This window comes from Papilio machaon, chromosome 3 (genome assembly GCF_912999745.1).
Source record: "Papilio machaon chromosome 3, ilPapMach1.1, whole genome shotgun sequence".
Classification (NCBI taxonomy): domain Eukaryota; kingdom Metazoa; phylum Arthropoda; class Insecta; order Lepidoptera; family Papilionidae; genus Papilio; species Papilio machaon.
Genome location: NC_059988.1, coordinates 3,928,278 through 3,940,398, shown reverse-complemented (window position 1 = coordinate 3,940,398; position 12,121 = coordinate 3,928,278). Strand labels below are relative to the sequence as shown.

The window sequence follows — 12,121 nt, the reverse complement described above, 5'->3', positions numbered from 1 at the left end:
AATGTCGGAATCGAAAGTAACAAATCGATTTTCCTTTTTTCCGAATTAAATATGGCAATCATGCACTTAGACGATTTAAATTTATGGTGTAGACAGAGAATGGTAATAGAGTGATTGAGAGAAAACAGAAATCGTTTGAGAGTTAATACTTTTTTTGAAATAAATATTTCAATTTCGGAATCGTAAATAACAAATCGATTTTCAAAAACTTACAAATCTCAAAAATTTAAATATTTATTTCAGAAAAAGTATTAACTCTCAAACGATTTCTCTTTTCTCTTAATCTTTTTATTACCATTCCCTACCTACACCATAAATTTGAATCGTTTAAGTGCATGATTGCTATATTTAATTCGGAAAAAAGGAAAATCGATTTGTTACTTACGATTCCGATATTGAAATATTTATTTCAGGAAAAGTATCAACTCTCAAACGATTTCTCTTTTCACTTAATCACTCTCTTACCATTCGCTACCTACACAATAAATTTGAAACGTCTAAGTGCATGATTGCCATATTTATTTCGGAGTAAAGGAAAACCGATCTGTAACTTTCGATTCCGAAATTGAAATATTTATTTAAGAAAAAGTATTAACTCTCAAACGATTTCTCTTTTCTCTCAATCACTCTCTTAGCATTCTCTACCTACACAATAAATTTGAAACGTCTTAGTGCATGATTGCCATATTTAATTCGAAATAAAAGGAAAATCGATTTGTAACATTCGATTCCGACATTGAAATATTTATTTCAAATAAAATTTTAACTCTCAAACGATTTCTGTTTTCTCTCAATCACTCTATTACCATTCTCTACCTACACCATAAATTTGAATCGTCTAAGTGCATGATTGCCATATTTAATTCGGAAAAAAAGAAAATCGATTTGTTACTTTCGATTCAGAAATTGAAATATTTATTTCAGGAAAAGTATTAACTCTCAAACGATTTCTCTTTTCTCTCAATCACTCTCTAATCATTCTCTACCTACACAATAAATTTAAATCGTCTAAGTGCATGATTGCCATATTTAATTCGGAAAAAAGGAAAATCGATTTGTTACTTTCGATTCCGACATTGAAATATATTTTTCAGAAAAAGTATTAACTCTCAAACGATTTCTCTTTTCTCTCAATCACTCTCTAAGCATTTTCTACCTACACAATAAATTTGAAACGTCTAAGTGCATGATTGCTATATTTAATTCGGAAAAAAGGAAAATCGATTTGTTACTTTCGATTCCGACATTGAAATATTTATTTCAGAAAAAGTATTAACTCTCAAACGATTTCTCTTTTCTCTCAATCACTCTCTTACCATTCTCTACCTACACAATAAATTTGAAACGTCCAAGTGCATGATTGCCATATTTAATTCGGAAAAAAAGGAAAATCGATTTGTAACTTTCGATGCCCAGAATTAAAATATTTATTACAGAAAAAGTAAAAACTCTCAAACGATATTTCTTTTCTCTTAATGTCTCTCAAACGACTCTCTAACGATTCGCATTGAAAAAAATAAAAAAAAGTAAAGTGAGGGGGCCAACTTCACACTAGAATTTGAAATTGTTTTTACGGAGAAAGTAGGAACTCTCAAACGATATTTCTTTTCTCTCAAACCCTCTCAAACGATTCTCAAACGATTTGCGTAAAAAAAAGTTAAAAAAATTAAAGTGAGGGGGCCAACTTCACGGAGGTCTATTAGAGCAGCATTTTAATCGATTTAAATCTGGTCACACTGCTTGCTGCGTTGGTCATTGGTTACTCTTTGATTTTTTGGCGTGGGATTCGCCATTTTGTTGACGGTCTTTTGTATGAGGCAGTGATAATAGTGGGAAGAGTAAAGTAAGTAATAAAATCCACAGAAATGAATGTTAAAGGTGACTCTATCAGTGAAGATATATTTGATTACATTAAAGTAAGCGAAGATGAAGAAGACATTAACGCTGTGGAAATTCCTTGTGAACATGATGGTACTCTTCTCCTTTCAACGCTTGTAGCACAGTTCCCAGGAGCCTGTGGCCTTAAATACCGACACCCTGAAACGAAGTCGATCAGAGGTATTAGACTAAATGATGGTAAACTACATCCCCCAACAGAAGCCGGATGGGGCAAAAACTTGTATATTTGTGTATTTCCCAAAGAAAACAAACGTAAGATGGATGATGTATCATCGGAAAATTCAGCAGCAAAAACCAAACGATTAGAGAAAAAACTAACTTGTTCTGATTTGATTTGTCTCGGCTTGCCGTGGAAGTCGACAGAAGAATCTATAAAACAATATTTTGAACAATTTGGTGAAGTTGTAATGGTTCAGCTAAAAAAAGATAAGAATGGTTCTTTTAAAGGTTTCGGCTTTATACGTTTTGCCACGTATGCTTCACAAATGAGAGCCTTAGCACAAAGGCATAATATTGACGGCCGTTGGGTTGATGTACGCATCCCTAACTCCAAAGAGGGTGTTGTTCCACAAATGCCATGTAAAGTTTTTGTCGGCCGGTGTACTGAAGATATGACAGCAGATGATTTACGAGAATACTTTTCGAGCTTCGGAGAAGTTACAGATGTATTTGTACCACGTCCATTTAGAGCATTTGGGTTTGTAACATTCTTAGATCCCGAAGTTGCACAAAGCTTGTGTGGCGAAGATCATGTTATTAAAGGTGCGTCAGTGTCAGTATCAAGTGCAGCTCCCAAAATCAAAAACAAGTCAAACCAAAACTGGAAAGATGACTCATATGGACCAAACTGGGATGGAAATCGATCAGGTCCTTCCGGCGGCCCTAACAATGGAGGTAATAGTAACATAGATTCTCTTAACATGCAAAATTTGGGGATCAACCCTAATGGTGGAGGGCCACCTGCTAATTTTAATTTACCAATAAGTCTTGTCGCTGCGGCCCTTAATCAAGCGGGATGGGGTGGATTTTTAGGCGGTCCTGGTAATACTGGACCAAACAACTGGCAGGGTGGGCCACCAGGCAACTCTGGCAAGCATTGGAATAACAATCAAAACTGGGGTCCAAATGGACCACCACAACCATGGAATCATGGTGGTCCAGGTTGGAATGGTAAAGGCAACTGGAACCAAGGAAATTGGTCAAATGGACAAGGCAATTGGGGAGGTAACAGTGGGGGTGGCTCAGGCCAGTCCAGTTCGGGTAGTGGATGGAATAACAACAAACCCCAAACATGAGGTGAGACTTCCGTATGGCATTAACACAAGAGATGTTTGTATGATAAGATGTATTTTAAGTAAATAGTAATATAAAGTGATAGCTTTATCACATCTTCACATACATTTTTATTTTCTTGAATAATAAAATTGTCTGCATACAATAAGTTGATAAACAAAGTGTGTTATTTTGTGATGTATGATGAGGGACTTTAGATAAATAAAGATGTATGAAAAATGAGATGGATGTTTTAATTCTGTGAATCTTGGGTGGGAGGCTCACAAATGTCATCTTAAGGCATGGTAGTAGTGTTGAAAGAAGTGCACTATAATTTGAACAAAACCAACAAGTCTGAAAGTAAGTTTGCATTAATTATATGTTGGGTACTGGGTATGGAAGTTAACTTTTGTCAGTGAATGTAGTCCAATTTGTAAATAGAAAAGGATGAGCAGATCCATGCCTTTCTGAGTGAGTGAAGTGCAAGACGAACCTGCTGCTTGATGTCCATCCGCTGAGTATGAAGAAGGCTGCCTTTAAGCTCACTGCTACTTCAAAGTGGTGAGTGTGAATTGGAATGGTCAGTGATGTCTTTTTAAGATTACCTTAACATAATATATTAGTAATTCTACACTGACGGTAATCTCACATTTGTTACTTATGTAACTTATTTGGATTTTTCAAACACTGTTGTGATAGTACTTGACTTTTTCAAGGTATACTACCTACTATAGGAAGCTTATATATCTAACTGTATAATGTGTAAATTTCTTATTTATACTGGCATTTTGTTTTTTTGGATTTTTCAAAAACTGTCTTCACCAAATGTAATTTTACTTAATTTTTTTTAGGTTTGATGAACTGTTACAGAAAGAGGTGATCTGTGAATGAGAGAAATCTTGAACACACTTCATGGTTATATGCACAGGTATATCATTTCTTATCTTATCAGTAAACAAGATGTATTCAAAATACTGGGTTCTCACTCATATAAATTTTCCAGGTACCCTCCCTTTTTACATGAAAAATGATCAAATTTTTCGCAGTAACATTTTGCAATATGTGTATATTATCACCTATTCCATAACTAGCCTAAAAGATTGGTAAGACAAGCACAAGTATTACTTTTATGCATTATATACTTAACCCTTAATTCGACGAAATTTTTTGTAACAAAAAAACTGTTTTTTTATAGTAAAGTCATATTTTTGGATATGAAATAAGTACAGGAAAAATGCTAAAAAAAATTAGTGCTGGACAGTTTATGATAAACCACATGTCCGTCACAGCGGACATTGTCAAGTATGTAACGAAACAACATGTCCGTTGGGGCGGACTCTACCAAATGACTAACAGAAATGATAAATACAACAAATACACACCAAAAACAAAAATTAATTAATAATTGTAATCAAATATGACTATGAATATAAAAATTATTTTGTATGAAATTTCAAATGGCAATTACGAGGGTTCTTCCCTGTAAAAAATAGTCTTACGTCACATTTCATGCAAAAGACAGTAGTCTTTTTACTACTTTTAGGGCTCAAAGTCTCTTTCATGTTCAAATTCGTCAATGTCTAATAAATTAAGCCATTCCAAAGAAGAAGTTATTGAAGGTGCAGAAGATGAAAAATATGGATCTGGTGAGGGTGATTTGGTGATTTATTACTAGCTTCAGATGGGGCACGATGTTTTGGTACTAAAGCTAATATCTTGTTAATGCGTCCATGCAAATGCTTCTGTAAAAACGCAAAACAACAAAATAAGCATTTATAGAAGAATACATTCAACCACATGTGATATTGTGCAAAAAACAATAAATGTAACAAAAAGGCGTTAATCGTAGCGTATTTGGCAATGTTCGTCACACCGGACAGCTAGTTTCACGTAGTAATCGACAGTGTCCGGTGTGACGGACAAGAGATTTAGAGCGAGATAAAATAGTAAAAATGAGTGTAGAAGCTCGTGATTATCTTATTTTCTAGATATATATAATATCAGCAATATAAATTAATACAGACATGGTCTAAAAGTTAGTAAAAATCAATAAAAATAGAACAAAACACCCTGAGCAAAACAGATTACTTCGGCGTCGACGCCACTTTCGACAAAAACTGACATTTTGAGTGTTTTATTATTCAAATTATATTTTTTACTAAATCTGTTATATGTTACCTATGCACTAAAATAAAAATCTTATGTATTTTTCTCTAAACTAGTTCAGTAGATTTTTTTTAATTAGTTGTTCGTCACACTGGACACCATCGAATTAAGGGTTAAAACTAAATTTGATGAAATGTTTGATTTTGCTTAATTTTTTATTGATATCTTATTTTTATACAATTTTCAGATGGAGAAAAATGATTCTTTGGTTGAGGCATTTAAATCAACTGCTCCTAAAAACCAAATTGAAGAATAACTGTACAAAAAGAAACACTGATTTTTTTTTTCGAATAAAATGTTTATTTACACAGACAATTGTATTTTCTACAGAAAGATTAATCACAACTAAACTCAGTTGCCACAAGTTTGAAACAAAATCAATAAGTATGATTATAAAATGGCAATTTGTAAAACAACTTGTGGCATATCACAGCAAGCATTTATAAAAATAATCATTTGTCTTCCTTTAATAATAGCATATACGTCTGGAAATTAAAGATATAACGCAAAACGAAATTAATTTAAAAAGAAGTAAAAAACAACACCAGTTTTTATTACAAGTAAATTTTTTTTATCTGCGAGAAGAATATCATAATATGGCTTTTCATAGGGAAATAGATTTATGCACATTATGAAATATTTTTAAACAGTCTATAGACTTACCCTGGTGTTCGAAGACCAAAATCTCTGTTTCAAACATATTGTTATCTCTGTTTTTTTTAAAGATAATGATAGGGATGACTATATGTTTTATACAAATATTTTGGACTCGGAAACCCACAGTGAGTGTTCCTTGATCTAATTGCAGTTTAATTGAGATAAAGATTGTTAGATCCTAAAAAAACATCTGTTTACAATATGTAAGATTATATTTACAATATGTAAGCAGCCAATGCAAGAATTTTACATTTTGTTTGTAGGAATGATATCTGTTAATCAATTACTTTAGAATAAAACGGCTGGAATCTGAACTACACTCGCGAGCAACCAAATCGACTCACTCCTTGACGGCGCCCTTATGCATTGATTTTATTAAAACGACAAATGTCAATTGTAAATATGATATGTCATTCGAAAGCTAAAGATGTCAGCTTTAATTTGATGTCATTTTTATTGAAATACATTAATTATTTCTTAAGTTAATGACGTCTGAACGTAACAGTAGGAAAAATCGGAATTTATGAATTTATGAAAAGGTCTCGTATTTTGGAAATTACACAAAAATTGGTAGAAATTAAAAAAAATATATATTAAATCAATATTTTGTATTGGCCCCTCTAGCCTTTATTACAGCCTGCAGTCTGTTTTTCATTGAAATGATCAATTTTTTTACAGTCTCTTGAGGAATGCCGTTCCACTCCTCTAACAATGCTGACTTTAGATCATCTACGCTCGAAGGGACTGGATTCCTGGCTCGAACCCTTCGTTTAAGCTCGTCCCATAAGTGCTCGATGGGATTCATATCCGGGCTTAGCGCAGGCCAGTTCATCGTGCGCAATTCGACCTCTTCAAGAAATTGCCGAGTGACTCGTGCCGTGTGACAGCGGGCATTGTCGTGCATTAACACGAAGTCTTCGCCGACAAACCCTGCGTAGGGCACAACATGACTCAGTAGGATGTCGGTGATGTACCGATCAGCTGTTAGCCCGCCTCCACGGCCGCCCCCAGGCACGAAAACAAGATCAGTTTTTCCCTCTAAGGAAATACCAGCCCACATCATGCAGGAACCGCCGCCATACGCCACTGTTTCAGCAAAACAGCATTGGGAAAAACGTTCCCCCGGACGCCTGTAGACTCGGCTTCTCCTGTCACTGCCATGCAAACACATTCTGCACTCATCAGTAAACAGTACCGACCGCCAATGCGTAATGCTCCAATTGAGATGTTCTCGAGCAAAATGAAGGCGCGCTTGACGGTGGCCTGCAGTGAATTTGGGGCCCGTCGCAGGCCTTTTTGGCCTCAAATTGGCTTCCTTCAAGCGTCTTCTCACCGTCCATTCGCTTACAGCCACCCCTCGTGTATGTCTCAATTCCTGTTGCACATCAACACCCGTGAGGTGTCGATTGCGCAGCGAGGTTGAGACAATGAAACGGTCGTCTCTCTCTGAAGTGCACCGGTGGCGGCTCGTTCTTGGTCTCCGATTAAAGGCACCAGTCTCTTGGAACCGTTTGTATACTCGGGACACTGCAGACTGGCTCAATTGGAGCTGGGCAGCGACTGCTCGCTGACTTAACCCTTGTTGCAACAAGGCAACAACTTGAGCTGCTTTTTCTGGCGTGGTATCCATGGTTTCACTAAAACTTTTAATGCAATTTACTGAGATGTGTACCGGCCAACTTGTGATAAGCGACTGATAGGGTAAACCGGATGTGGGCGGGTTTTATAGCGGGGAAAGGTAGCGCAACTCGTGGATACCTTATGGAGCAAATTTTCCCTGACGCCTAATTAAAATGCGTCATTAAATCAGCGCTTCAATTTTTTTTAGGGTATTGATGTTAAATGAGAGTATCAATCTTCAGCTTACGAATGACATATCATTTTTATAATTGACATTTGTCGTTTTAGCAAAATCAATGCATATGTGCGCCGTCAAGGGGTGAGTCGATTTGGTTGCTCGCGAGTGTAGTATTGTCTTCCTGAGTGTTGTGATGTTAAAATCAACATGATTTAATTTCAAAAAAGGTTGTTTTACAAGTAGTTTTCTATGAAGACATGTAATTTAATGCCTATAATACTGAACTATTTAATGGTGGGTAAAAAGCTGCCATCAATAAAACATTAAAAACCAAGGCAATAATCACTTTTTTGGAAGATTTAATTGTAGTTGAGATGGAAAATAAGTTTTAAACTATACAATATAGTGAAGCTGCCTCATGACATGCAGTTCGCAACTTGAAATGTAAATCATAATTCAATGCAGGTGAGCTGAACTGCGAGCCGGCCTACTAATCTGTTTCATACATGTGAACCATGAGCTGATCTGTAGATCATCAATTTATCGGTTCGAGTCAAATAAAAAATGATTTGTAAGGTAATTTTTTATGGTCTATGAGTATTTGATATATAGCAAGACACGTTTTTCGTTAATCTAATGTAAAACATAACTTATGTTTTTCTTCCACAAGTAAGTTTTTTAAAGCACATTAAACAAAAATAGATTCTCGTATGGAAAGTCAATACCAATTGATTTGCAAAAATCCAAGATGACCATTATGATGACCAGATGGCATTCAATTCAAACATTATTTGCAAATTGTATTTTAAAGCATTCTTATTTTCTGAGTAACCACAAACATTTTATATAATACGTGATTTTTTGGCGAATTTACAAAATATATGCATAATATCAATGGCAGGATTATTGATACATGGTTATAATTACTAATGAGTTAATTGAGTTTTTAAGACATCATACATTTATACTGCAGTTCTATAAAATTTACATCAATTAAAACTGTAGTAGAACTAAACCTTTAATTTTTTGGCGGGCCTGAGGGCGTAAGCGAGAGTGACCTGTCGCTTGCTGGCGGCGCGCCGCGGCTGCCGGCGCCCGTTCCACTCCGCCTCCATCTTCTGCGCCAGTTCAAAGTCGCTTTTCTCCTGTTCTATTAGTTTCTCGATCCTCAGTTGTTCTCTCAGTATATTTTTAACATCACAATTCTCCAATGGACTAGACAAGTTCTTTACAGCTAAATTTATTTTGTTATTACTAATAGTTTCATTAACTAGAGGTGGGCTATCAATCTCACTTTTTGTATTTGGTTTTTTTGAATAACTTCTCAAATAAACTTTTCTATCGGAAGACACCTTCCTATCTTTAAGTTTTTTCTTCGGTGTAACTTCGTTTTCGTCCTTTGATATACTTCCCATTGACCGGGTGCGTCGTAAAGATTTTTCAGCGTTCAATTTTCTTATACCATCGACCTTTCCTGCTTGCTGTTTCCGATTTGGAACATTTCTTTTAACAGTATTCAATTCATCCGATGTGACACTAGAACTTACTATATGTTTTTTGTTTCGAGTCCTTGATACTCCTTTCTTGGGTGTTTCCTTCATTGAAAAAGAAATTTAACACAATGAATGTAATAAATGTGAAAATTATAAAATAACTACATATTACTTTATGCATACCTTCTTTACTCTTAAAATGCTAAGTGCAATAACAAATGCAGAAGGTAGTTTCTGCTCTAAGGATATACTTCTGAGGCGGCACAAGCCTTCTAAATATTGATCTCGGCTCGGAGGACCTCCAAGCTCCAGTGGAGTATTTTCTTGCTCCGCTCGCATGCTAGGTACGCGCAACGGAAAACTTTTGTTAGGGCTGAAACTAACAGAAAAAACCTGATAAAATAAACATTCTTTTTCAAAATAAGCAAACCATCAATATTGTGAACTAAAATTTTTAATGACATCAGGTATGTTTAGCTAGCAAGTGTGAAAATGGTTGCCCTATACAAAATCTAATTTACCTGGTGGGTGTTGATCCGTCAATAGGTTTGAAATAACATAATTCTTGCTGCATTGAATCAACACTGCCCGTTTCTAAATGTCTATTTTCTACATTATTTTTATGTTGCAATATTCCAGTATATGGCAGTGGAAGTGATACTAACAATGATTGTATCATACTTTTAGACTTTGAGGCATTTTTATCTTGCGGTGGGACAGTTTCTTTGCTACTACTAGAACTTTCAATAGGTTGTGTTGTCTGAAATGACATGAATTGATATTTAAAAAAAAAAATAGAAATTACAAGTAATGCAATTACATTAATAAGATTATGGTACCTTTGTGGCATTTTCACCATTCTCTTTATTCCAAACACCAACACCATTTTTTATTTTTCTCTCCAAAAAACTTTTTAAGAGCTTTCCATAGTTGGGAAGCATTTCTGGAGAAGGTCTACAGTTGGGTTTATGTGAAGAGACTCTCTGAGTGGTTCCGTCATTGCTTTGGTTATCATCAGTTGATAATGGACACCTGTAATTTTTTTATATCTATAAACAACAATTATCTTCCCTTTAAAATGTCCTACTTAAACCTATACTGGACTAATGGTAGTGTTTTGGTTCACCATAACTAGTCTATAGTGACTGATGAGAAGAAAAGAAATTCAACTTTTTATTTCACCTCTATATATCTTCTTACTATTTTATGGTAGTTAAACTTTGCTTCCTTGAGCAGACTGAACCATATGTGATGGTTATTTGACTCAGTTATATTTAAAAATATATTAAACTAAATTACTATATACATACTCTTTTACTGGTGCTTCTAATTTTGATAAATAGGTATCTATCTTTCTAGCTTTTAGTCTTGGTTTTGTAGGAATATCTTTAGAGCTATCTTTTTTATTGACATCGAGAACTGTAGCTTCAGCAGCACCTTGCATTTGTTTTGCTAACATCTCATCTTGTTTTATCCGCTCTATATACTTTTGTTCAGCTTCAAGCTCTTCAGCTTGTAGTTTTCTGTAATAAAATTATAACAAATTATTAGAATGTACAATTAACTAGTTATTTACTCTTACTATAACATCACATACAGGAATGTAGCATTTTTATGTTTATAAATTATCAAGTCATTATACTAATATTTAAGTTAAATAATTTTCATTTGTGCTATAAAAAAATTAATATCCCCTCATTAAACCACTAATTAATGTTTGTAAAATAGTTTCTATGGTTTAAGTAAATATATTTAGCCATTTGATATATTGGACGAATTCACATTCAGAAAAATCAAAAACCCACTTAATGAGAAGTTCTGTTTCTGCCAAGTGTTTCTGTTCAAGTCTAAGACGTTCAGACCTCAATCTCTTCAATTCTGCTTCATATTCTAGTCTAATTTCTCCCGGTGCACTCAATCGTGGTATTGGTATTTCTGGAATTGGTATGAAGACTGTTAGTAATCATTCGCTCTACAACTTTAAAATCATACTAGAAAATTGTTTTAATTACACGATTTTCTACATTAAAATAAATATTAATACGTTAGTATTTTTCTTTAGAGCAACTTACCTTCGGGTATATTAATATCATCCCCGTTTATCTTTTTATCTACTTCACGTGAAAATTTATTTTTGATGTAATCCCAAAGTTCTAAATTAACTAAATTCTTTTGTTTTGTTGCTGATCTTAGCCAAGAACCAATGCGTAAACGACATAGAGGACAACACAAAGAATTATTTTCTATGCTACCATTAAAACAACTTTGACAAAAATCATGATAACATGGTAAAGTAACAGGTTCGACAAGTATGGAGTGGCAAATTGAACAAACAACATCATTAATTTCTAATTTTTCCAATTTTAGTAATTTATTTTCAATTTTAGACAGCCGCTTCTTTGACTTGGCCGCCATTTTTGACATTGTTTTTCCATTTTGTCTTTGATTTCGTCCCCACTACCAAAGAGCATTTACCCATAATCCATAGATTACAAGAAGTTCCTTTCAGATCAGAGAAGGTTAAAAAAAGATATAAAACCTGAAACACGTACAGTCTCATACATATTTATTAGTTTCGTATTACTTTACCAAACTTTTTAATTTCTTTAGGTTATTTATGACTGTTTTAATTGGAAAGGCTACTAGAATTTTATTTTGATAAAACAATTTGTTTTACTTTAATGTTTTAATTAATATGACAAAAACACCTATAAAACATCAATAAATCGATAATGTTACCTAGAAATACAATGAACGTCTTTTCAAGAATTTAAAGGCGATTTTTAAAGTTCTTATATTGGCTATGTCCGTAATAACTTCAAATTTCAAGATAGCC

At 34.2% G+C, this 12,121-nt stretch overlaps 2 protein-coding genes across 5 annotated transcripts; one reads left to right on the top strand and one right to left on the bottom strand.

Annotated features, from left to right (window-relative positions):
- Positions 1 to 1,777: 1,777 nt before the first annotated feature.
- On the top strand, positions 1,778 to 5,607 carry LOC106712288 (TAR DNA-binding protein 43). 4 transcript variants are annotated; one of them, XR_001357070.2, is made up of 4 exons: positions 1,778 to 3,195; positions 3,613 to 3,732; positions 4,023 to 4,099; positions 5,525 to 5,607. XR_001357070.2 is itself a non-coding variant. In XM_014504785.2 (2 exons), exons 1-2 carry the CDS (start codon positions 1,866 to 1,868, stop codon positions 3,192 to 3,194), a joined length of 1,191 nt encoding a protein of 396 aa, XP_014360271.2. In that variant the 5' UTR covers positions 1,778 to 1,865; the 3' UTR covers positions 3,195 to 3,604. The 4 variants fall into 4 exon arrangements, 1 of the variants encoding a protein (XP_014360271.2); XR_006756760.1 differs by lacking the exon at positions 5,525 to 5,607 and adding an exon at positions 4,175 to 4,205; XR_001357069.2 differs by lacking the exons at positions 3,613 to 3,732; positions 5,525 to 5,607 and adding an exon at positions 4,175 to 4,205.
- Positions 5,608 to 8,651: 3,044 nt separating this feature from the next.
- LOC106712316 (E3 ubiquitin-protein ligase RNF168) lies at positions 8,652 to 11,709 on the bottom strand. Its single transcript, XM_014504829.2, has 7 exons — positions 11,358 to 11,709; positions 11,091 to 11,220; positions 10,596 to 10,808; positions 10,125 to 10,317; positions 9,807 to 10,045; positions 9,469 to 9,664; positions 8,652 to 9,387 (listed from the first exon to the last, which is right to left on the bottom strand). The coding sequence occupies exons 1-7, from the start codon at positions 11,707 to 11,709 to the stop codon at positions 8,803 to 8,805; spliced, it is 1,908 nt and encodes a 635-aa protein (XP_014360315.2). The 3' UTR covers positions 8,652 to 8,802.
- Between the last annotated feature and the right edge of the window lie 412 nt (positions 11,710 to 12,121).

What these genes read in the sequence shown, in the direction of transcription:
- LOC106712316 (XM_014504829.2), bottom strand. Translation starts at nt 11,709, where the DNA reads ATGTCAAAAATGGCGGCCAAGTCAAAGAAGCGGCTGTCTAAAATTGAA. An exon ending in GAAACAGAACTTCTCATTAA is followed by an intron (nt 10,809 to 11,090) that starts GTGGGTTTTTGA and finishes ATTTTATTACAG; the next exon opens with AAAACTACAAGCTGAAGAGC. An exon ending in GCATTTTAAGAGTAAAGAAG is followed by an intron (nt 9,388 to 9,468) that starts GTATGCATAAAG and finishes TTTTCAATGAAG; the next exon opens with GAAACACCCAAGAAAGGAGT.
- LOC106712288 (XM_014504785.2), top strand. Translation starts at nt 1,866, where the DNA reads ATGAATGTTAAAGGTGACTCTATCAGTGAAGATATATTTGATTACATT. An exon ending in CGGCGGCCCTAACAATGGAG is followed by an intron (nt 2,794 to 2,931) that starts GTAATAGTAACA and finishes GTGGATTTTTAG; the next exon opens with GCGGTCCTGGTAATACTGGA.